This window comes from Hyla sarda, chromosome 1 (assembly GCF_029499605.1).
Source record: "Hyla sarda isolate aHylSar1 chromosome 1, aHylSar1.hap1, whole genome shotgun sequence".
NCBI lineage: Eukaryota > Metazoa > Chordata > Amphibia > Anura > Hylidae > Hyla > Hyla sarda.
Genome location: NC_079189.1, coordinates 95,570,885 through 95,597,384, shown reverse-complemented (window position 1 = coordinate 95,597,384; position 26,500 = coordinate 95,570,885). Strand labels below are relative to the sequence as shown.

The window sequence follows — 26,500 nt, the reverse complement described above, 5'->3', positions numbered from 1 at the left end:
GTATAAGGTCTCTATTATCTGCAGACTATCTACATGCAAGTAACAGCAGTAGAGATGAGCAAACTTACAGTAAATTCAATTACGTTACAAACTTCTCGGCAGTTGATGACTTTTCCTGCATAAATTAGTTCAGCTTTCAGGTGCTCCGGTGGGCTGGAAAAGGTGGATACAGTCCTAATAAAAAGTGTCCTAGGACTGTATCCACCTTTTCCAGCCCATGGGAGCACCTGAAAGCTGAACTCATTTATGCAGGATAAGACATCAACTGCCGAGCCTAGAAGTTCGAGACGAATCGAATTTACTGTAAGTTCGCTCATCTCTAACAGCAGTCTGGGGGCTTCATCTCTGGCTTATCTTTGTGTTTACTGTACACATGGTTCATTGTTTCACTGGAAATACAATATAAATGGTATTTTTACTTATGCCTCATGTCACTATTTACCACCTACATCAGAAATTATAGTAACATCTAATACCCTAGTCCAGTGGTCTTCAACCTGCAGACCTCCAGATGTTGCAAAACTACAACTTGTAGTTGTGCAACATCTGGAGGTCCGCAGGTTGAAGACCACGGCCCTAGTCAGATAGGAACAGACTTCACTATATCCAGTGTGAGATCAGCTGGTGCTTTAATGTTCTATCCCCGATTGTCTTCACTGTATCATGCTGTTTTAGGATGAAAAAGATTGGTTTTGGTTCTGTCACTAGAAGAAAACAGCACAATGAGAGTAAAGCATCTAGACCAACTAAACAATATACCGTATATACTCGAGTATAAGCTGAGTTTTTCAGCACGATTTTTCGTGCTGATAACGCGCGCGCCCCCCCCCCCCTCGGTTTATACTCGAGTGAACAAACAACGCTTCTGGTTTAGCTGTGAGGGGATGGGCCAGGCCATCAATGCTGCAGGGAACATCAGGTGGGAGGGTTAGTCGTTCCAGACTGTCCATCTTCACCGGGAGGCCCTCTTCTCCGCTCCGGACCGGCCCAGAACTAGTGACACTGCATTGACGCCACCACGCAGGGACGTCACGGACATCTGCTGTGCACGGACATCCCTGCGCGTCGTCGTCAACGCAATGTCACTAGTCAGCGGCTGGCCCGATGCGGAGAAGAGGGCCTCCCGGTGAAGATGAACGATTAACCCTCCCCACTGGACGGTCCCTGCAGCATAGATGGCCTGCCCGGACCAGCTCTCCCTTCCTTCCCACCGAGAAAGCAACAACTGGGGAGGTGAGTAGAAAACAAAAGGGGGGTCTGGATGATGATGATGATGATGATGATGAAGGGGGGGGGGAGGGGAGATTATGTACCCTACCCTAGGCTTATAGTCGAGTCAATAACTTTTCCTGAGTTTTTGGGGTGAAATTAGGGGCCTCTGCTAATACTCAAGTATATATACGGTACATAATACTGAAACTGGGAAATATTTTAAAGGGGTACTCCCCTGAAAAACTTTTTTTTTTTAAATCAATTGGTGCCAGAAAGTTAGAGATGTAAATTACTTTTATTAAAAAATCCCAATCCTTCCCATACTTAGCTGCTGTATAAAACAGAGTAAGTTCTTTTTGAATTTCCTTTTTTGTCTGACCACATTAATCTCTGCGCTAACACCTCTGTCCATTTTAGGAACTGTCCAGAGCAGGATAGGTTTGCTTCTACTCTGGACAGTTCCTAAAATGGACAGAAGTGTCAGCAGAGAACACTGTGGTCAGACAGAAAGGAAATTAAAAAAGAAAAGAACTTCTCCTGGAACATACAGCAGCTGATAAGTACTGGAAGGGTTAAGATTTTTTTAAATAGAAGTAATTTACAAATCTGTTTAACTTTCTGGCACCAGTTGATTTAAAAAAAATAAAAATAAAAATAAAAAAATGGGGAGTACCCCTTTAAAAATCCAACACACCAACTGAGCAGCTACAGAACTGAATACAATGAGCTAGCTCTGGGGTTAAGCCAGTGTTTCCCAACCAGGGTGCCTCCAGATGTTGCAAAACTACAACTCCCAGCATGCCTGGACAGCCTTTCAGTTTCTCAGAGTATCCCTTTATAAAAACTGAGCTGATTTTCCCCCCCAAAACAGCCCCACTCATGTCCTCCGGTTGTGTGTGGTATTGCAGCCCAGTTCCATTGAAGTGAATGGAGCCAAGGACAGGTGTGGTGCTGTTTCTGGAATAAATTAGCTGGTCTGGTTTTCTATTCTTGGATCACAATTTTAATTACGTCTAATCTGATGGGCCCTGGGAGGCTACACTTTAACTAAATACCACCCACTTTTTTTTTTTTTTTTTTTTTTTTTTTTTTAAGGCAGCGTAATAAAGGAAAAAAGTTTGACTTTTACATGACAGAAAACTAGAGAAATCCTCCTGAGCAAAAAAAAAAAAAAAAAAAAAAAAAAAAAAGACACTGCAATAATTAATGTATATATCAACACTGAATATTACATTTTATACACAGTAAACAAAAAAGGTATGGTATAGCACAGTGGTCTTCAACCTGCGGACCTCCAGATGTTGCAAAACTACAACTCCCAGCATGCCCGGACAGCCAACGGCTGTCCGGGCATGCTGGGAGTTGTAGTTTTGCAACATCTGGAGGTCCGCAGGTTGAAGACCACTGGTATAGGATCTTCACTTTATATTACAAAAACATGGCTGCCATCCAACAAACACAGTGCTGCTGTTGTCCACTGGATAGGACCGGTATTCCAGCTCTGTCCACACACAGCCAATGCAATGAGTGGGAGACGGTTTCTACAAGATAGCGCCAATGTTTTATCAACCTCAAATTAAAAGCCATTTCAGCTCTTGAACTTCTATACAGTGATGAAGAACACTAAACCAGCTTAGGAAAAGAAATCTTTTTTTTATATATATATATTTGTCGAGTTGAAATGTAAACATTTCACATTCGGGGAACCAAAACTTTCCGCTGTTAGTCAGTCTGAACAGACCGCATGTCAAATATTGACAATTTCTATATACTGGGTACTGTGCCCACTCATGGCACAATAGTGATGGAGACGCTTGGGGACATGTGACAACTAATGTTTACAAGGACAACTATACCTTTAAATATTATAACTATTTCTTTTAAGGTCACAGGTACCTCAAAATCTAAACAGCAAAGGACTAGGCAAGACCTGCTTCTCCTTCTTTGAAGTGTGTAGACCTTTTACCTGTATCTTAAAGGGGTACTGTGGTGGAAATGTATTTTTCTTTTTTAAATCAACTGCTGCCAGAAAGTTAAACAGACTTGTAAATTACTTTTATTAATAATGCTTAATATTTCCAGTACTTATTAGCAGCTGTATACTACAGAGGAAATTCTTTTCTTTTTGGATTTCTTTTCTGTCACAACCACTGTGCTCTCTGTTGACACCTCTGTCCATGTCAGGAACTGTCCAGAGCAGGAGAAAATCCTCATAGCAAACATATGCTGCTTTGGACAGTTCCTAAAATGGACAGAGGTGTCAGCAGAGAGCAGAAAAGAAATCCAAAAAGACTTTGCTCTCTAGTATACAGCCGCTGATACGTACTGGAAGGATTAAGAATTTTTAATAGAAGTAATTTACAAATCTGTTTAACTTTCTGGCACCAGCTGATTAAAAAAAAAAAATAAAAAAAGGTTTTCCACCGGAGTACCTCTTTAAGAACGTACAAGAGAAACTATGTTAAAATACTAAGGGTAGTGTTGACCTTACTTCTGTAAATATGGCTGGATTCACAAATAAAGAAAAAGGAGTCACTACACAGTCAATACTTAAGAGACCGAGCATAAAAATAGTCACTGCGTGGTGTGATTCTGTACAGTGGACATCTCCTTATTGCTACCTTTGTACATTATATACAGAACTACAGTACAAAAAAAGAAAAAAGGAGTCTCTTGCCATGATCTGAATTTGAGGAAAAATAAAATCTCTAAAAACCAGAATCCGGACTTATAAATAAAGCAGAGAAAGCAAAAGCAAGGAAAACTATTCCACCGATGATGGTCACTGAAATAGAAAAAAAAAAGAAACAAGTTAGAGAAATAAGAAGCAGCATGTTTACTTCTGTCACAAGGTGAATTGAATTCACTCTTTTTGCCTTTCTAAACATATGTTTTTTTAAGCCTTACAAAACTATGGGAAGAAATTCTAAGATGGTTTATGAACAGTGTCTTGCTTAAAGGGGTACTCTGCTGCTCAGTGTTTGGAGCAAACTGTTCCAAATGCTGGAGCAGGGAGCTAGTGACATCATAGCCCCGCACCCTCATGATGTCACACCCCGCCCCCTCAATGCAAGTCTATGGGAGGGGGCGTGACAGCTGTCACGTCCCCTCCCATAGACTTGCATTGAGGGGGTGGGGCGTGAAATCATGAGGGCGCGGGTCTGTCGTCACGAGCTCCCGGCTCCAGCGTTCGGAACAGTTTGTTCCAAACACTGAGCAGCGGAGTACCCCTTTAAAGTTGTCACAAATTTCCCGCAATTACTTCATTGCTCAAAAATTTAGACTTTTTGTCCTACATGTAAGTAGTCTTTAGCCAGTCATTTTATTTAATGTATTTATTTTTATTATTAATAAAAAAATTTGCTAATTTTTGCTAAATATGACCAACTCTGAGAACACTTACAATCAACAGCTAAATTAAAGCTCTTGTTGCTCTTGTTGCATCAAAAGCCTAGTTAGGGATATACTTAGATACGACAAACTCACCATTATGAGGGACATTTATCATTGGTGCTTTAGTAAGCAAGTTCTGAAGTCATTTTTTTTGCTTCAGCTTTGCTTATGTGCTATATATTTATTATACTATCACGGGGTTGATGAATTTGGAGCACATCAGCAAAACATAAAAGTCGCAGCTGAGACTTTTGTGAGACTTTAAATTTGCTCACGTACGGAAGTTTTTAACTCCAGGTCAGACTTGTGACTTTTTGTAAAGGGTTTGCGACTTTTTTAGTTTTGCCGTTTTAGTGCGGCATTTGTACATCATAAATTTGTGACCACTGCAAAGTGAAAACTGAAATCTGCATAGGAAGGTTGTTTGTGTAACTTTTGTGGGTAAGCAAAAAGTTACAAAAAAAGAAGTGCATAGGTGCATGTGCGATTTTTTATTTTATTTTTTTGTGCACCCGCACAGCCTGCATAAATGAGCTTTCAGGTGCTCTGGTGGGCTGGAGAGAGGACTGTATCCACCTTTTCCAGCCCACAAGAGCACCTGAAAGCTAAACTCATTTATGCAGGCTGTGCAGGTGCACAAAAAAAAAAATTTTTTTTTTTTTTTTTTTTTCCCTCTATTCTTTGTTTATCTCATTTTAGATAAAAATAAAAAAAGTATGTAAGATTACTCAACCTTATTAGGCAATGAATTAGGGCCCATTACAGGTAGACATTGCACTTTATAATAGGGCCAAAGATCATAGCTGAAAAGGGCATCTAAAAAGGTTCTGATCTAGGAGATCAGCACTGGTTTACAAAGCGGCTCTGGACGCCTGATACTGCCCTTTGTTCATGAAGCCACAGTTTTTGATGGGACTGGTCAATAAATATAGATATAATATCTCTCTCCCTACATCTCTGTCTACATATACATATATATACACATATGGGCAGCGGATTGAGGGCATGAAGCAGGATCAAACATGCTGAATCTGACCAGCCTGATCCTTTACTACTGCAGACTACAGCCGTAGGCTGAACGGACATATGGCTGACAGGTTAAGCTTTCCATTATGTGTTCCTGTTCATGCATTAAAAAGAATCCGACAGCTGGTTCACTATCACTCAACTCATTACACGGGTGAAGAGCTTTAAAATGAATGGTCACTCATTTATTTTGTTGGCTTCTGGGCAGAGTTCGGACTGTTTGTTCTTTTATTTATATTGTGCTCCAGAACACACTGAAGGCCGGGAGCCGGCTTACAGAGCTTGCCTGTATGATCAATATTTAGCAGGGCGCAACCCTGGAAATTCCATAAGGTGAACATAGCCTTAAAGCATGGTAACACATAATGGAACTAAATCACAAAACCTAGTAAGGAAGGGTTAAAAGCGCCTTCACAGGTTTAAATTAGCAAACATCTGCTAGTAAATGTGATTAATTAGCACCATTTCATATATGCAAATGAGCAGCAAGTGCCCACAGGGAAAGGCTAAATCACCTCAAGTGCCCAGCATTCAATTGGTAGCCTCTCTGATGTAGCAGGTGGAAATGCCGGGCACTTGAGATCAGCTCCTCCCCGTGGACACCAGAGAAAAACAAGTCGCTTAGCTTAAAAGCAGAAATGTATTATTCTAAAAAGGTATATCTGTGAAAGTGCTCTTAACCTCAACCTGGCACGGTGACCATGTGATGCCATTTGAATGACTCCCTTTAATATTTATAAATAAATAAAATCAACTTGTTAACTTACCGGTTCGGACTGAAATCTTCTGCGCTATCATTCTACCACCAATGACTGCTAACCCAGTGCATAAACAATGCCCTATTGTACCACCAACCGCAACGCCAAACGGGTCCTGCAAGAGGAGAAACACTAGTAAAGATAAATATAGATATTACCGAAACCTCTTTAAAAAGGTCTCAAGATTGCTGTAAAAAAAAAAAAAAAAGAAAACATTAGACTCTCTGAATATACAGCAGTCACGGGAAGGGCAGGAAGCAGTCTTTACCGAAAAGTTTTACTGTACTTTATACTAGATACATACACAGTTCATGCAATGCTGTGGGACCGACAGATTGCTCCTTTTCCACAGGACACTTGGGAACTGCTATATTCTCATGATTACTGGGTCCCCAGCGATCACACATTTAGGATAAATCTGTTAAGTGGGAAACCCATTGTGGGGGTTAAAGGGGTATTCCAGGAAAAAACTTTTTTTTTCTATCAACTGGCTCCAGAAAGTTTTTACTTCTATTAAAAAAATCTTAATCCTTTCAATAATTATCAGCTACTGAAGTTGACTTCTTTTCTGTCTGGCAACATTGCTCTCTGCTGACATCTCTGCTTGTCTTGGGAACTGCACAGAGCAGAATAGGTTTTCTATGGGGATTTGCTTCTAAACTGGGCGGTTCCCGAGACAGCTGTCATCAGAGAGCACTTAGACAGAAAACAAACAACTCAACTTCAGCAACTCATAAGTACTGAAAGGATTAAGATTTTTAAAAAGAAGTAATTTACAAATCTGTTTAACTTTCTGGAGCCAGTTGATATATATAAAAAAAAAGTTTTTTCCTGGATAACCCCTTTAAATCCCGGAAAACTTTTTTTTTTTCACCCTCACCCTGAAACAGCTCCACACCTGCATCCAGGGTTGTGCATGGTATTACAACTAGGTTTCATTCCTTTCAGTGGAACAGAGATGCAATGCCACATACGAGCTGTTTGTGAAAGAAAGCAGCTATGTTTATCTAATCCTGGATAACTACTTATATTTTATTATCCACATCATCTTGAAGTCACAACCGCAAAAGGTCAATTACTATTACATATAAAATTACTATTCTGTATAAAGCAGTGGTCTCAAACTGTGGCCCTCCAGATGTTGCAAAACTTCAACTCCCAGCATGCCCGGACAGCCAACGGCTGTACGGGCATGCTGGGAGTTGATGTTTTGCAACATCTGGAGGGCCACAGTTTGAGACCACTGGTATAAGTGGGTGTTATCCTTAGATCCCTGAACCTGCACTGCAGTGTGATCAGGTTATACAAGGAGACCAAGAGGAATGTGGAATTTCTAGCTCCCCTGCAGGTTATCATTTGAATAATCGCACCGAGAACGAAGGCGCTTCCCATAAAGTAATGGACTGCTATATCTGCAGTACTTAAATATAATAGCCGAATCTAAAAATGGAGCATCAGGTCAAACAGGTTTACAACCATAGTAATCCCTATAGGATTTGCAAAAAAAATTAAATGTTAACCTCTCTAGCTGCCAAGACAATAGTAGTGAGCTGTGAGCGATCCCCCCACTCTGCCAGGAACGTCAAAGTGAACGCTTGTACAAAAATTGGGGAGATGAACTGCATCCATTTCTTCTTGGGATTAGCCGGTCCAGCGCCGCTCTCCACATCACCAGGGCCATTTAGAAGCTTTGTCCTCTGAAGCTTGGGAATAAAAACAAATAATTAAAAATAAATAAAAATAGGAATGTAAATATTAAAAGAAACACATGACATACAAGAATTGCAAAGGCTCACTCACAATTGGAGGTCATTTTAAATGCAGTTTTATAAAAAAAAAAAAAAAAAAAAAAAAAAAAAAATGACTGTGCAAAGTTTCCTTTTAAGGGTACGTTCACACGCGCATTTAGCTGCGGATCCGCTGGTGAAGGCCCCGCTCTATGCTGGCTTCACATGTGCCTGCTGGTAGCGGCAATACGAGCAGACACACTGCAGCAATGTGCGCGGTGTACTCGCACATCATGGCCGCTCTCCCTGCTCTGAGCTAGGCGGAGAGCTCCCGCGATGTGCGAGTATACTGCGACTCTCACATCGCAGTGTGTCTGCTGGTAGAGGCGTATTGCCACTACGAGAAGGCACATGTAAAGACAGCATAGAGCGGGCCTTCACCAGCGGATGAAATACGCTGAAAATCAGCACGTGAACGTACCCTAAAAGAAGCACTCCGGAGTTGCAATAAAAAGTTCCAAAAGTGCAAAAAAATTGTGAAAAGGCAACGTGCAAACACAGCCTCAAAAGGGGTACTCCTCTGGGAAACTTTTATTTATTTATTTTATTTTTTTTAAATCAACTGGTGCCAGAAAGTTAAAAACAGATTTGTAAATGACTTCTAATTTAAATTTCTTAATCCTTCCGGTACTTATCAGCTGCTGTATGTTCCAGAGGAAGTTCTTTTCTTTTAGAATTTCCTTTCTGTCTGACCACAGGGCTCTCTGCTGACACCTCTGTTCATTTTAGGAACTGTCTAGAGTGGGAGCAAATCCCCATTGTAAACCTCTCCTGCTCTGGACAGTTCCTAAAATGGACAGAGGTGTCAGCAGAGAGCACTGTGATCAGACAATGGTAATTCACAAAAGATTAAACCTTCCTCCTGTGGAGCATATAGCAGCTGATAAGTACTGGAAGGATTAAGAGTTTTAAAGAGAACTTAAAAATCTGTTTAGCTTTATGCCACCATTTGATTTAAAAATAAATAAATAGTTTTCCAGGGGAGTACCCCTTTAAAGGAATACTCTATTATATTTATCCCCTATCCACAGGAGATACATGATTACAGCGCTTGTGTATCTCTCTCCCATAGAGATGCCTGGTGGGGGCATGTTGACCCAGAGCCGGGATGCCGTAAAGTTTATTCCCTATCCTGTGGATAGAAGATAAGAATTAAAGTAGCAGAGTACTCCTTTAATACTTCAAATCTTCATATGACACCTCAATTGTGACTATAGGTCAAATCAAATTCAGCTTATGGCAATATTTATCAAAAATAAATTACATAAAACTTTTTTTTTTTTAAACTGCACATAGTGTGAACTGACACCGACTCACTTATGAGCTCAGCCGTTTCGGCTTCTGGTTGCTAATGTCTAGTCAGGTGAATAAATTGGGTCTCCTTAGGTGAAATGATCCACCCCCTCTCTTTGCAAAGCCAGAAAATTCATCGGAAATGTATGCAGCACCATATAAGAAAAAACACATAGAAAAAGATCACCTGGCATACCAGGTATAACCAGTACCTCTTCATCTTTTCTTTTGATCTCAGCTTGAACTTCTTCTAACTCCTCCTGACCTTCATCTGGACTCATCTTTAACCCTTCCCGTAACATGCGAATGCCGAATATTGCAAAAAGAGCAGTTGATACATAATAGGTGTATACCCTGGGGATGACTGTGGTAGCGTATCCGAATAACACTGAGGAAGAGAACAAGGAGACAGCATCAAGTACCTGCGTGGCCGCCTTTTTCCATTGTTCTGACGGTCACATGCTGGGTGCTTCTGGTGGTTGAGATGGGTCAGCATGAAGCAGTCCCATATACAGCAAGCTATAGTGCTCTGCAGCTTCTAAATTCTTTCTATTACAGCCAGTAGTGCTGGGCGGTGTACCGGTATGAACCAGATACCGTTTTTCTCCCACGGTATGGATTTTTGCCCATACCGCTATACCGGTCGGGCCCCTCCCCCACCCTCCAAGTCAATAAAAAAAATTAAACTTACCCGTAATGGGGGTGGTCCGGGCCATCCATCCTTCCTGTAGTGTCCGGCGGCATTCCGGGTGGAGGGTGAACCGGTCCGGGCTGTCCTTCTCCGGGGGTCCTCTTCTCCACTCCAGGCAGGCTCCGGCCTAGTAACGCTGCATAGACGCCGCTGCGCAGTGACGTCCGTGCGCAGCGACGCACCTGCGTCACGACGTAGCGGCGTCTATGCAGCGTACTAGGTCGGAGCCTGTCTGGAGTGGAGAAGAGGACCCCCGGAGAAGGACAGCCCGGACCGGTTCACCCTCCACCCGGAATGCTGCCGGACACTACAGGAAGGATGGATGGCCCGGCTCACCCTCCCCGGACGGTCCCTGCAGCAACTGGGAAGGTGAGTCAGGGTTCTGGGATGGACAGAGGTCTGTATAATATACTATACCTACAGTAGGCCCTCCAACTGTTGCAAAACTACAACTCCCAGCATGCCCGGACAGCCAACGGCTGTCCGGGCATGCTGGGAGTTGTAGTTTTGCAACAGCTGGAGGCACCCCTAGTTGGGAAACACTGACCTATACTATACACTACTATATAGTCCAACATGCTGGGAGTTGTAGTTTTGCAACAGCTGGAGGCACCCCTAGTTGGGAAACACTGACCTATACTATACACTACTATATAGTCCAACATGCTGGGAGTTGTAGTTTTGCAACAGCTGGAGGCTGTAGGGTTGTTTGTTACATCTATTTAAAAGGGTTCTCCACTGCCCCAGTGTTCAGATCATTTAGTCCCAAAAGCCCATTTAGTTCCGCTACGCAACCTCAATGCAAGTCTCAACGTAAAAAAATAAATAAATACTGTGACACTCATTTTTGGTCTTATCGCCCAGCACTAACAGCCAGTACATAACATAAGCCGTCTTCAAGTTCTGACCTGTACAAAAGATTCGCCACTTGTCTCATATTCTTCCATGTTCCCAACTACTTGGTGACATCTATTGAGGTGAAATATATTTGGTCTCTATGGGGGAGATTTATCAAAACCTGTCCAGAGGAAAGTTGCTGAGTTGCCCATAGCAACCAATCAGGTCACTTCTTTCATTTTTGAAAAGACCTCTGAAAAATGAATTGGTTGCTATGGGCAACTCAGCAACTTTTGCTCTGGACAGGTTTTGATAAATCTCCCCCTCTGTTTTTTACAAAATTAGTTTACTATAGAGCGTGTGTATTTCCAGTGTGCTGTATATCGTTTCTAGTAGCGGAGTTGGATGCATGTTCCTCATTTTCTGTCATTCAGCTGAGCCAAGCATACATATGTATGGAAGGAATAGTTGTCAGCTGAACAAGTGTTTAGTTAACCGCTATCTACATGTACAGCAGGCTCGGAGCGGATGTCTCTTCATAATTTCCATTATTATTATTATTATTATTAAAATTATTATTAATAATAATAATATTATACAGTGATCCCTCAACTTACAATGGCCTCAACATACAATAGTTTCAACATACAATGGTCTTTTCTGGAGCATTGTACCTTGAAACCAGACTCAACATACAATGTACAGACAGTCCAGATCTGTGAAACATGTCAACGGCTGGAAGAACCGACTGGTGTCTGGTAGCACCCCCTACAGTACAGGGAGGTATTACATGTTCTGCACTCTTAACCTGTGCCAGGGTTAACTGCTCCTTTGGACATCAGGTGAGGGCGACTCCATGTAACTTTTTTATTTTTATTTTTTTAGGACATTGCGTGTTCTGTACAGGACCCTGAAGAAGCTCCTGTCCTCTACATAGACCAGTGTTTCCCAATGAGGGTGCCTCCAGCTGTTGCAAAACTACAACTTCCAGCATGCCCGGACAGCCTTCGGCTGTCCGGGCATGCTGGGAGTTGTAGTTTTCCAACAGCTGGAGGCATCCTCTTTGGGAAACACTGAAACAGACAGTGATTTACACCACCCAGCAGATCTTTCTTACTTTTATATGTAAGGATTTGCTTTATCTCTATTAGTTATCTACTTATTTTTCTTTAATCCTCACTTTTTCCTATTTTTGGATGACATTTTGGTGGCTTCAGAACCAATTACCAGGTTTCCATAGAGTTCTGGTCTCAACATACAATGGTTTCAACATACAATGGTCGTCCTGGAACCAATTAATATTGTAACTTGAGGGACCACTGTACATTATTAATAATAATATTACTACTATTAATAATGATTATTAATAAATAATATGGTTAATAGTATACATTGTCTTCTATCAAGTTGTTCCTAACATCTATCTATGGCTGTGTTTCCCAACCAGTGCGCCTCCAGCTGTTGCAAAACTAAAAAATGTTGTTGTCATTTTGCGACAGCTGGAGGCGCTCTAGTTGGGAAACACTGTTCTACGGCAAAGCTGAACAACAACCAGTACAGCACCACTCCAGCTGTCACCCAGCTTTCCCAGTTCTAAGTGCCTAGTTTACAGATAATAATAATAATACCACATAACCGGACACATTCACCTTTCAGATGTATGGAAACTGGAGGCAGAAGCAATGGAACCGTGCTGGTTTTTCAAAAAAATTAGCATGTATATAGAATTAGCATGTATACAGAAGAGGACAGTGCAGGAAATCCTTTGTAACGTGACATTGAGGTATAATAGTAGCTTTAGGGGTTCTAATGAGAAGTAAACAAAAGCCCAGTGTACACTGACATATATAGAAAAAAAAGGTCACCTGATAAACACGTCATCAGTCCTAAGGCAAGCATTGCTCCAGCGAGGACGGTCAGGCGGTTATAGCGCATCGCCATTATGGCAGCTATAAAGAAGGTCTTATCTCCCAGCTCTGACACGATGATCACAGATATGGCCGCTACAAAGGCATGGATGAACCCCAGGTTACCAGCGGAGCTGAAGTCTACATTCCTAACATGGACAGCAGGGGGTTGCATGGATATCTTCTGTGGGAAAAAAGAAATAAATTCAAGCACAACTGTCATTAATTTGGGGCTATATACCATACACACTGCATTTGTACAGATTGTGTCTACAGTTGTGTTTTTACCCGAGTTCTCTCTGCTTTTATCACCCCCAAAAACATTTTTGATAGCAGCCGCACACAGTTGGATAGGCGTGGCGCAAGGTGCGCTATGCCCCGCCGCCAACACGCCTATCCCCTGTACTCCAGCGCTGGGACCGCTGTGTGATTGACACAGGTCCCAGCGCATTCCCCTTTAAGCTTATCCCCCGTGTGCCCCACATCATGTTATCCTGGCAAGCGCTTGCTCCCACTGCCTGCCTTCTCAGTGCGCCTGCACAGTGCTAGAGGCAGAGAGCGTGCTTGCCAGGATTACACACGCCGCGGCGCACATGGGGGATAAGCTAAGGGACGCATGGGCTGGGACTAGTGCTGGGCGGTATGAACAAAAATGTATATTACAGTATTTTTCTAAATGATGGCGGTTTCACAGTATTTAATGGTATATTTTTTTTAAATGGGAATTTTTATTTGATTTAATTTTAATTTCATTTTTAAAATGGGAAAAGGGGGGGTGATTCTGACTTATTAGGGGAAGGGGTTAAATGATCTTTATTAACTTTTTTTTCACTTATTTTTTTCACAGTGTTATAACCCCAATAGGGGGCTATAACACTGCACACACTGATCATTATCTCATAGGATAACATTGATCAATGATTCTGCCACTTCACTGCTCCTGTCTGGATCTCAGGCACGGAGCAGTCATTCGGCAATTGGACACCCAGGAGGAAGGTAGGGGACCCTCTTGGTGTCCTCTAGCTGTTCGAGACACCACGATTTCACTGTGGCGGTCCCAGACAGCCCACTGAGATAACCAGCACCGATTAGCTTTCACATTAGATGCGGCAATCATCTCTGAACGCTGCGTCTTCTAAAGGGTTAATAGCACGCGGCACCGTGATCGGTGCCGCACGCTATTAGCCACGGGTCCCAGCCTATGCTAGGTGCCAGACGTGGCCCCTCGTTATAGGAAGGGAGTGGGGGTGGAGGGCACACAGGTACACCCTCTGTCCCCAACAGGGTATACACTCACCGGTATTGCGGTATATGAAAAATTCATATCATTAAAAAAAAAAAAAAATTTTTTAAAACACCCCGGTATTCGGTATGAACCGACATACCGCCCAGCACTCCACCATATTGGAGACATGAAGTACCAGTCTTCACACTAGTATTATGCCAATAAAGCTGAGGAATACAATACTCTGGAATACTAGTGTGACATCAGGTACTTCTCTTCATGTCTCCAATATGGCTGCGGCACCAAATACTTCATTCAGGTAACTGGGAAAACTGGGTGACCACCTGTGGGGAGGTTCTGGTGGCCACTTGCCGGCTGGTCATGCCAGGCAGATATAGGGACCCGAGATACAACTCTATGCATTAGTTGTAATAGTAGTCCTTTATGGGGACCTAATAAGGGTAAATAAAAAAATAGTATCCATATTTGGTGTCGTAACTACAATAGGGGGGGGGGGGGGGGGTATAAAAGTATTGGTACTCTGTCTTTACCAGTGTGCCTCCAGCTATTGCATAACTACAACTCTCAGCATGCTGGTAGTTATAGTTTTTCAAAAGCTGGAGGGCCACAGTTTGGAGACCACAATGGGATCACAATAATTCACCCGACAGGGGTCACACTGTAATACTAAAAACCACACCAAAAGCTATACAGACAACTGATCAAACACTGGAAAGCTGTAATCACATCTGGCACCACACAGTGATGAGGAAATGTCGATTACTTCAATGACCGGGGACATTCATGAGGGGTCATGACACGCACAACTAGCACACCGTAATATGGGAACACAGTACCCGCTTTTCCATGGAATTTAAAACTTTCCATGAATGACTGTGGGTAGCACTTATTTAAAGAAGAAGCGCCTCTAGCAAGTCCGCGCACACTGACACGGAATCCATGACTGGGAAGGTGACAGACAGTAAGATGTGCTGTAAGTGAGGACTGTCCCATTGTCACCAGTGCCCTAAATATATGAAGTGTAAGGGCTCGTTCACACGGCCGTCTGCCCCCGTAAATTTATGCCCGTTCTGCAATCCGTTTGATATTTTTTAAACGGGTTGCAAACGGCTGTAAAATAATCCCATTGATGTCAATGGGATTTTTTTTACCCGTTTGCACCAGTTTCCTTCCTGTTCCGTTTTTTTGACAGGGAAAAAACGTTGCATGCAGTATTTTTTTCTTCCGTCAAAAATAACGGCATGGAAACAGATATTAAAAATGTAACATTAAAGTCTATGGCAAATATGAGCATATAATGTCTTCCTTTTGCTCCCAGTTTTTAATATCCATTTTTCAAACATTATTACTTCTGAGCATGCTCAGAAGGAGTGAAATCAGCAAACTCTTGCTGTGCTGTGGGACTACTACTCCCATCATGGAACAGACTTGTTTCCTTGATGGGAGTAGTAGTTTCCAGGTTGCAGGAGTCTGGGGAGGCTAGATTAGTGTTTGTACTACTACTACCCCCATCATGGAACAAAGTATGTTCCATGTTGGGGGTAGTAGTCCAGGGGCTGAGGGATTGATCATACTCCATGCGATCAGCAAAGTAGATCGTGTGTGTGTTTTACTTTCATTTTCAAATACCCCGCCTGGAGCCCTGAATGGCCAGCACCGAGGGGCCATTCAGGGCTCCTGCTGGGTTTTTAAGGTCATTATTACAGGATTGTAATGTTGCACTACACTGCACTGCATTCCCCGTCCCTTATGCTATTCAGGAGGGCAAGATCTATAGGTAGTGCAGCAGTGGGCAATATACATAGCTAGCACAGTGGGGGCCAGACATATAGCACAATATGTATAATCTCCCCCCCTTCACTGCGCTAGCTATGTACAATGCCCCCCGTTGTGCTTACGTATGTCCCCCCAGCGAGCGCATACATAAATCCCTTGCAGCGCTATCTGTGAACAGTATACTATCAGCAGCACATCATGCCGCACTCTTCCCGGCCAGCAGATGTGCTGCTGATAGCATACTATTCACAGATATAGTGATATATAACTGTCCCCCTGCAGCGCTTCTATACACATATGTCCCTCACAGCGCTATCTGTGAATAGCATGCTATCAGCAGCACATCTGCTCGCCGGGAAGAGTGCGGCATTGCGCTGCCTTTCCCGGCCAGCAGCATGATGTGCTGCCGATAGTATACTGTTCACAGATAGTGCTGCAAGGGATTTATGTATGCGCTCGCGGGGGGGGGGGGGGGGGGGGTGTTGGGGACACACATATGTAAGCACAGCGGGGGGCATTATACATAGCTAGCGCAGCGGGGGGCATTATACATAGCTAGCGCAGCGGGGGGCATTATACATAGCTAGCGCAGCGGGGGGGGCATTATACATAGCTAGCGCAGCGGGGGGCATTATACATAGCTAGCGCAGCGGGGGGCATTATACATAGCTAGCGCAGCGGGGGGCATTATACATAGCTAGCGCAGCGGGGGGCATTATACATAGCTAGCGCAGCGGGGGGCATTATACATAGCTAGCGCAGCGGGGGGCATTATACATAGCTAGCGCAGCGGGGGGCATTATACATAGCTAGCGCAGCGGGGGGCATTATACATAGCTAGCGCAGCGGGGGCATTATACATAGCTAGCGCAGCGGGGGGCATTATACATAGCTAGCGCAGCGGGGGGCATTATACATAGCTAGCGCAGCGGGGGGCATTATACATAGCTAGCGCAGCGGGGGGCATTATACATAGCTAGCGCAGCGGGGGGCATTATACATAGCTAGCGCAGCGGGGGGCATTATACATAGCTAGCGCAGCGGGGGGCATTATACATAGCTAGCGCAGCGGGGGGCATTATACATAGCTAGCGCAGCGGGGGGCATTATACATAGCTAGCGCAGCGGGGGGCATTATACATAGCTAGCGCAGCCGGGGGCATTATACCCCCCCCCCACACTGCCCTAGCCATGTATATTGCCCACTGCTGCGCTACCTATAGATCTTGCCCTCCTGCAGCGCATAAGGGCAGCCAGGGAACGCAGCGCAATGCTTCCCCGGCTGCCAGTGTAGTGAAACATTACAATCCTCGCTAATGACTTTAAAAACCCCATTGAGAGCCCTGAATGGCCCCTCGGCCATTCAGGGCTCCCAGCGGGATATTTAAAAATGAAAGTAAAACATGCACACGATCTACATAGCAGGGTTGCTGAGCTTGCCGCCCGCTCCCCTGGTTAATAACTTCAGATCGCATCGGGTCTCAGAAGTGAGAACCGTTGCATTCAATCCCTCAGCCCCTGTACTACAACCCCATCATGGGGGTTCCTTGATGGGGGTAGTAGTACAAGCACTAATCTAGCCTCCCAGCCGCCTGCAGACTCCCGCAGCCAGGGAAGTACTACTCCCATCATGAAAAGAAGTCTGTTCCATGATGGGAATAGTAGTTCTGGCTGCAGGAGTCTGTAGACAGCCGATATTAACTGATGCAAACGGATGCCACTAAATAGCATCCCTTTGCATCAATTTGCACCCGTTAATAGAATGGTCCATTTAGGAGGCAATAACGGACAAAATCGAGACGGGGGACTACGGCTGTGTGAACTTAGCCTAAAGGATATGCTGGGAAACCAAGATGTACCCTGATACAGACCAATGCAAAGGCACCAAAGAAATTCAGCACGATCATCCCAGAACAAGACGCTTCTGTTCTTTTGTATATACAGTGGTTAGCAGAGGCGATACTTCTATACTAGGGATGTCCCGATATGGATATTGGTGCCAATACTGGACATTTGAGTCCCCGATACCTGAATGGGGTGTGCGACCTCCACAGGACCGCATCCAGGAAGAAAGCAGGGCTCAGTAGCTTGTGTGCTGGTTTCTTCAGGCCAGTCAAGTCCAACAACACCATGCCTCCCGCCCCCCTTCCTGAGTACAGTCAAGCACAGCTCTGACACTTTAAATGGGCACTCTCATTAAAAAAAAATTTGCTATTGCACTCCTTATGATAAATAAAAAATATTTCTAATGTACTTTGTTTAAAAAATAAAAAAGGAGGCTTTCTATGTTTTATTTGTGTTTTATAAAAAAGCTGCCACTAGGTGTCTCTCTACTTGTCCAGAGCACATTTCCCCCCATCTCTTGAGATGAGATAGAATGTATATAGTAAGGGGCTATACATGAACCTTAGTTAGGTATTACCTCACGGCAATTAAAGGTAGAAAAAAGTGATCCCTGTGAAGGGTTAAGGTGCCTTATTAAAATGTAACTTTTAATAGTTATACGCTTAAAAATCTTAACCAAATAATAGTGCTCTAATGGTGCAACCAAACAAAAATAAAGGAAAAAAGCGAATCAACGCTAGAGAGCTAGTTGGCTAGCGTATGGCACTCATATGTCAGCCTCGTGTCACGATAAGGGCTGATTAATACTTGTCAACATGCTGATTAGTACTTGTCAACATGTCACCATATCAATACTAATACTGAAAGAACAGAATAATTGTATTTTAGATAAACTGTTTTAGAGTCCCTTGTCCCAACGCGTTTCCATGGGTGGAACTGATAAGTAGATTTGTTCCCACCACTTCATCAGGGGACTAGAAATCAACTTCATGTATTATATGTATCCAAGTAATAGAATGGAGAACAGATACATTGTACTCCAAATGGTATACAGAAATATGGTGTATCACTGCCAGTGTCTCTCTAGTAGCTTAAAGCGATCAGTAATCCACCATTCATTCCCCTTAGGGTCCTGGGTGCAACGATTATGTGTGGATACTGGGCTAGCTTGAGAGACCACCGGGTGAGTTTGTTGATCGAGATGCACGCATGAAACGCTGCAATGGCAGCGAGTGCCGGAGCGGTGTCCGGAGCTAGTGCGTGTATGGTGAACACGCCGGCGTCTTCACCATACACGCACTAGCTCCGGACACCGCTCCGGCACTCGCTGCCATTGCAGCGTTTCATGCGTGCATCTCGATCAACAAACTCACCCGGTGGTCTCTCAAGCTAGCCCAGTATCCACACACAATCGTTGCACCCAGGACCCTAAGGGGAATGAATGGTGGATTACTGATCGCTTTAAGCTACTAGAGAGACACTGGCAGTGATACACCATATTTCTGTATACCATTTGGAGTATAATGTATCTGTTCTCCATTCTATTACTTGGATACATATAATACATGAAGTTGATTTCTAGCCCCCTGATGAAGTGGTGGGAACAAATCTACTTATCAGTTCCACCCATGGAAACGCGTTGGGACAAGGGACTCTAAAACAGTTTATCTAAAATACAATTATTCTGTTCTTTCAGTATTAGTATTGGTATGGTGACATGTTGACAAGTACTAATCAGCATGTTGACAAGTATTAATCAGCCCTTATCGTGACACGAGGCTGACATATGAGCGCCATACGCTAGCCAACTAGCTCTCTAGCGTTGATTCGCTTTTTTCCTTTATTTTTGTTTGGTTGCACCATTAGAGCACTATTATTTGGTTAAGATTTTTAAGTGTATAACTATTAAAAGTTACATTTTAATAAGGCACCTCAACCCTTCACAGGGATCACTTTTTTTCCCCCCATCTCTTGCACCGACTTTGGACTCCTGCTGGCCTGGCAGATGTCCAAAATCAGGAAATGAAGCCTGGAGTGCTGAGGAGGAGGGGGGATGCAGCCTTATCCAATCATAGCTCATCACACACTGAACTGTTCTGGGCTGTGTGTGGCAGAGTGAGGGAGGAAGTTCTCCCCTGTATGGCTTCAGATGGGGAACACCCTTTCTCAGTCTGTGAATCTGACAGACTGAGCAGAAAATACAGAGCAATATCAAGGTAGAATATTAAAAAATAATGAAAATAAAAGGCAGGGGGTGGTTTATCATGATGGGGGCAGTGAACCGGGAAAATTCTAAAATGTAACAAGATCATGAGAGGTACTCTTTAAGAGCAGCAGACTTGCAGTTCACAGGCACATCTGCAAGATGGTGATGTCATGGACATGGCTGTGCTCCGGCCAAGCAGAAGAACAAACGTTCTGTGAACAGGAAAGTGGACTTTGCACTGGTAACTAGGTTTAACTGCATCTGCCAAAAATATGTGACCCAACTGGCCCATGCAATCCCAATGGCGTGTTTTTCACCCGCTGCTCTGCTCGTCAGTGATGTGCGGGGAACCAGAAGCAAATCTGTTCAGTGGTGGTGCGCCACAAGGAGTGCATCTCCTATGTGCGACTTGGCATCGGTGAGTACATGGGGAAGAAAAAAAATGTATTAGCACTCATAGCCTGTCTTAAAAAGATGTTATTGGGACATCCCTACTATAAACACATAGGGGGAGATTTATCAAAACCTCTGCACAGGAAATTTGGAGCAGCAACCAGATTGCTTCTTTTTCCAGAGGCTTTTTTATTTTTAATAAGAGAAGAGATTGGACAGGTAACAAAAAGCAACTTCCCCACTTTTCCTCTGCACAGGTTTTTGGTAAATCTCCCCCCATAATCATATTTAATATTACATAATATTGCGAGACTGAAAACTACGTTTAAGCTATTCAAGTACAGTATTTAAATACCAAAGAACATAAGAGGGGTCAGGCACTGTGCACGTTTGCTTGGTGTACTGTACTCTTATCTGTTTCACTTCTAAGTGCCCTTCCTTTAATTACTAAGCCTAAAGAGTCCTAGGTCAGGGGTCTCAAAGTATATCCACACCAAAACGAAAAATCCAGCAGCACTCCGATATTTGTGAAACTTAGTGCAGTTTATTCACCCAATGTCATAGCAACGTTTTGGCTGCCCACTCGCTGCCTCTCTCAAGCATGATCCAAACAGGGAATTTATACAAATGAATTCAAATTACCCAGTAAGCTTAATGAGGGAGATTTATCAAAACCTGTGCAGAGGAAGAGTGGTGCAGTCGCCCATAGCAACCAGATTGCTTCTTTCATTTTCCACAGGCCTCTAAAGAGGCCTGTGAAAAATGAAAGAAGCAATCTGATTGGTTGCTATGGGCAACTGCACCACTCTTCCTCTGCACAGGTTTTGATAAATCCCCCCCAATAGGTACATAATAGTACATAAAGTGCAATTTCTCATACAGCTGTATAAAGGTACACACATCAGTATAAACAGTACTCCATGATCAAAAGGTCACAACCTAGATTCATAAAAAAGATATATAGACAGCCGGGACCTGTGGCTAATGCCGAACATCACCAATGATGTCCGGCATTAACCCTATAGACGCCGCGATCAAAGTTGATCGCGGCATCTAAAAGTCCTGAAGTTAACTGCCGGTTAGCTCAGGGATGCTGATCGGGATCAACGCATTGAAATCACGGCGTCCCAATCAGCTGTTAGGATGGCCAGAGGTCCCTTATCATGCTCCGTCACGTCCAATCATCACTCCTTTACTGCAGCCATCCATGGCAGGCAGTAGTAAAGGAGTGCCGATAACACCGATCAATGCTATGCCATGACATCATTGATCAGTGTAAAATAAATATATATATATATATATTTATTTATTTATTAGGGGTGTGAATCGCCAAGAATTTGGCGATTCGATTCGAATTGCGATACCAGTGTGGCGATTCGATATATCCCGATATATCGCGATACCGTCTAGGTGACGATACATCGCGATATATCCCGATTCTGTTTAAAAAACAATGTCTTTTACGCTTTTATTAAAACTTTATTTTTATTTTTTTTGGTACACTTTATTAGTCTTTTAGGAATCATTAGATTCCTCAGACAGAGGGAATAGAATTCTATTGAACTCCATTTATCTGCGATCCATTGATAGAGCCTGGTCCAGCCAGGCTCTATCAATGACAGAGCCACGGAGAGCACACACATCTCCCTTTAGACGCCGCTGTCAGCTTTGACAGCGGCGATCTAAAGGGTTAATAGCCAGCCGCGGCGATCGCCACATGCTGGCTATTAGCGGCGGCCCCCGGCTACTAAGAACAGCCGGGGGCTGCAGAGTATGGAGCGGGCACGAGTCTGAGCCCGCTCCATACACCCAGACCGCCGCCGCGTCAGATCCGGCAGACAAAATGTGGAACTTGTATCTCCTGATGCCCGGGACATGCTGTTCTGTGCATCAGGAGATACAAATTCCACATCACTAAAGCGATTTTTCACTTGCCAATACTGAATCGATTCAAAATATTTTTGAATCGATTCAGTATCGGCAAGTGAAAAATCGCGATAATCGCGGGAATCGATTTTTCTTACATCCCTAATATATATATATATATATATATATATATATATATATATATATATATATATATATATATATATATTATATATATATATTTTTTTTTTGAATTAACCCCTTCCCTAATAAAAGTTTGAATCCCCCCCTTTAAATAAAATAAAAACTTTTTAAAAATTATACCGTAAAAATTAGCCCTTTCTCTAATAAAAACGAATAAAAAAACACCCCTTTTCCCATCAAAAAAAGAAAAAAACCCTGTCACATGAAAGAAAAAATAATACGGTAATTGGTAATCTGTGTCGGCGAGTAAAAAAAAAGGATCTATGCTCGGTCTTAAAAAATGGTATTGGGACATCCTAAAAAAAAAAAAAAAAAAAAAAAAAAAAGAATACATATACCAGTATATTATAATTTTTTTATGTTTTTATGTTTGGGGAACACTAGAGTAAACATAGCAACCAATCAGATTGACCCTATCATTTTTAAAAGGATCTCCCAGCATGCCCGGACAGCCGAAGGCGGAGGCACCCTGGTAGGGAAAAACTGGTCTACTCAAAGAATATGGCCACTATGCATCATGTATAGAGGCCTGAAAATCTGTCTTAGGAAACCTAACCTGGATAAGGGGGTGGTCTTCTGGAAAGGTTTCACTGTTTACTCCACAGGACATTATAATAGCTGGCATCCAGCGATGCACGTAATGCCAGCACGGAGCATTAAGCCCATACAGCTGGGTGCCAGGCTCTATGTTCATGCTGTTGGTTTCTGAGTAACTCCCCCTGGCATGTCATGGTACACAGCGTTATGTAAACTAATCAGCAGGGTATTAGTGCCCCGGGAATGAGGAAGCTGTGCCGCCATATACTGGATTCACAATTCTACTACATATATACTATGAGGTTTAGAAGCACAACGCTGTACAAGATGTATGTCACGGGGAGCCCTACTCTATTGGGGTCTCACTGCTGACTGAATTGGAGAGGAATAAGCGAGCGGAAATACTCCAGTAACTTCCTCTCCTATTCCTCAGTGTGAACAAGGCAGAGAACAGATGAGGTGAAGAATCTGCAGGTATTAGGCCGTGTTCTCACCTGAAGGTCTTCTGATGCAGATTCTAAAGACAGAGTCAGTATAAAGGAAACAGGTCTCTGTTTAGAGCAGTGTTTCCCAACCAGTTTGCCTGCAGCTGTTGCAAAACTACAACTCCCAGCATGCCCGGACAGCCGTTGGCTGTCCGGGCATGCTGGGAGTTGTAGTTTTGCAACAGCAGGAGGCACACTGGTCGGGAAAATACTGATTTAAATCCAATCCTGTTTTCAAAAACTGCATCAAACAAGGTGTATGTGTGTGAACACCCCCCGACCATGACACAAGGTAACAGCCCGCCCTGACATCTGGACCGGTTCTTTTCGTACAGAGGGTTGCACCACAATTTGCATGCTGCAGCTCGGTATGGCCAACGTGACTCTTAAGCTTATACTGTCTCCCCCCCCCCCCATACACCCCAGTACACCACCACGATGGGCCAGTCTCTGCCATACACCCCAGTATACCACCACGATGGGCCAGTCTCTGCCATACACCCCAGTATACCACCACGATGGGCCAGTCTCTGCCATACACCCCAGTATACCACCACGATGGGCCAGTCTCTGCCATACACCCCCAGTATACCACCACGATGGGCCAGTCTCTGCCATACACCCCAGTATACCACCACGATGGGCCAGTCTCTGCCATACACCCCCAGTATACCACCACGATGGGCCAGTCTCTGCCACACACCCCCAGTATACAACCACGATGGGCCAGTCTCTGCCATACACCCCAGTACACCACCATATTGGCCATCTCCCCATACTGAGCCCCCTCTTCCCCATACGCTGCCATGCTGGGCCCCCTCTTCCCCATACTCTGCCATGCTGGGCCCCCTCTTCCCCATACTCTGCCATGCTGGGCCCTCTCTTCCCCATACGCTGCCATGCTGGGCCCCTCTCCCCATACGCTGCCATGCTGGGCCCCCTCTTCCCCATACTCTGCCATGCTGGGGCCCCTCTTCCCCATACGCTGCCATGCTGGGCCCCCTCTCTTCCCCATACGCTGCCATGCTGGGCCCCCTCTCTTCCCCATACGCTGCCATGCTGGGCCCCTCTCCCCATACGCTGCCATGCTGGGCCCCCTCTTCCCCATACTCTGCCATGCTGGGGCCCCTCTTCCCCATACGCTGCCATGCTGGGCCCCCTCTCTTCCCCATACGCTGCCATGCTGGGCCCCTCTCCCCATACGCTGCCATGCTGGGCCCCCTCTTCCCCATACGCTGCCATGCTGGGCCCCCTCTTCCCCATACGCTGCCATGCTGGGCCCCCTCTTCCCCATACGCTGCCATGCTGGGCCCCTCTTCCCCATACGCTGCCATGCTGGGCCCCCTCTTCCCCATACTCTGCCATGCTGGGCCCCCTCTTCCCCATACTCTGCCATGCTGGGCCCCCTCTTCCCCATACGCTGCCATGCTGGGCCCCCTCTTCCCCATACGCTGCCATGCTGGGCCCCTCTCCCCATACCCTGCCATGCTGGGCCCCTCTCCCCATACCCTGCCATGCTGGGCCCCTCTCCCCATACCCTGCCATGCTGGGCCCCCTCTCCCCATACGCTGCCGTGCTGGGCCCCTCTCCCCATACTCTGCCATGCTGGGCCCCTCTCCCCATACTCTGCCATGCTGGGCCCCTCTCCCCATACTCTGCCATGCTGGGCCCCTCTCCCCATACTCTGCCATGCTGGGCCCCTCTCCCCATACTCTGCCATGCTGGGCCCCTCTCCCCATACTCTGCCATGCTGGGCCCCTCTCCCCATACTCTGCCATGCTGGGCCCCTCTCCCCATACCCTGCCATGCTGGGCCCCCTCTCCCCATACGCTGCCATGCTGGGCCCCTCTCCCCATACGCTGCCATGCTGGGCCCCTCTCCCCATACGCTGCCATGCTGGGCCCCTCTCCCCATACTCTGCCATGCTGGGCCCCTCTCCCCATACGCTGCCATGCTGGGCCCCTCTCCCCATACGCTGCCATGCTGGGCCCCTCTCCCCATACTCTGCCATGCTGGGCCCCTCTCCCCATACGCTGCCATGCTGGGCCCCTCTCCCCATAAGCTGCCATGCTGGGCCCCTCTCCCCATACTCTGCCATGCTGGGCCCCCTCTCCCCATACTCTGCCATGCTGGGCCCCCTCTCCCCATACTCTGCCATGCTGGGCCCCTCTCCCCATACACTGCCATGCTGGGCCCCTCTCCCCATACACTGCCATGCTGGGCCCCTCTTCCCCATACACTGCCATGCTGGGCCCCTCTCCCCATACACTGCCATGCTGGACCCCTCTCCCCATACTCTGCCATGCTGGGCCCCTCTCCCCATACTCTGCCATGCTGGGCCCCTCTCCCCATACTCTGCCATGCTGGGCCCCCTCTTCCCCATACACTGCCATGCTGGGCCCCTCTCCCCATACACTGCCATGCTGGGCCCCCTCTTCCCCATACTCTGCCATGCTGGGCCCCTCTCCCCATACACTGCCATGCTGGGCCCCCTCTCCCCATACTCTGCCATGCTGGGCCCCTCTCCCCATACACTGCCATGCTGGGCCCATCTTCCCCCATTCATCAGTACAGGAGGAGCCTCACCTCTGCCCGGGCCACCTCCTCTGGTCTCTGGGGCAGGGGCGGCTCCCGGTTGCGGTGTGTCCCGTCATCCTCCTGGATGGTCAGGACCAGGCCGGGCAGCTGCAGGGCACACAGGCCGAGGATAAGCAGAGGCTTCCAGCTCCCCCGCTGTGCAGTCTCCATGGAGCCGGGCGGTGTGGGGCAGGCGGGACGGGAGTTAAGTATAACAGCTGGAGCTATGTCCCGGTCCAACCGGTCCTCCCTGTCTCCACACCGAGCTCACACGGCCCGCCCCTCTGCCATCGTCAGCTGCCGGTGTCCTATCCGCGCACAATTGGTCATAGAGACAGCTCTGCAGGAAGTGCGTCACAGCCACTGAGCTGGGATAGAATAGAAGGCATTTTGTTGAGGAAATATGGACGATCGGCTACAACAAAATGGCTGCAGGGAAGCAGACAAAAGAAGCAGGAAAA

The 26,500-nt window shown here is 45.4% G+C and overlaps 1 protein-coding gene across 2 annotated transcripts; it reads right to left on the bottom strand.

Annotated features, from left to right (window-relative positions):
• Window positions 1-2,404: 2,404 nt before the first annotated feature.
• On the bottom strand, window positions 2,405-26,354 carry TMEM165 (transmembrane protein 165). Of its 2 annotated transcripts, XR_008888915.1 has the most exons (7): window positions 26,049-26,354; window positions 12,863-13,088; window positions 9,682-9,857; window positions 7,910-8,092; window positions 6,399-6,504; window positions 2,615-3,997; window positions 2,405-2,504 (listed from the first exon to the last, which is right to left on the bottom strand). XR_008888915.1 is itself a non-coding variant. In XM_056558224.1 (6 exons), the coding sequence occupies exons 1-6, from the start codon at window positions 26,208-26,210 to the stop codon at window positions 3,921-3,923; spliced, it is 930 nt and encodes a 309-aa protein (XP_056414199.1). In that variant the 5' UTR covers window positions 26,211-26,354; the 3' UTR covers window positions 2,591-3,920. The 2 variants fall into 2 exon arrangements, 1 of the variants encoding a protein (XP_056414199.1); XM_056558224.1 differs by lacking the exon at window positions 2,405-2,504 and having other exon boundaries at window positions 2,591-3,997.
• Between the last annotated feature and the right edge of the window lie 146 nt (window positions 26,355-26,500).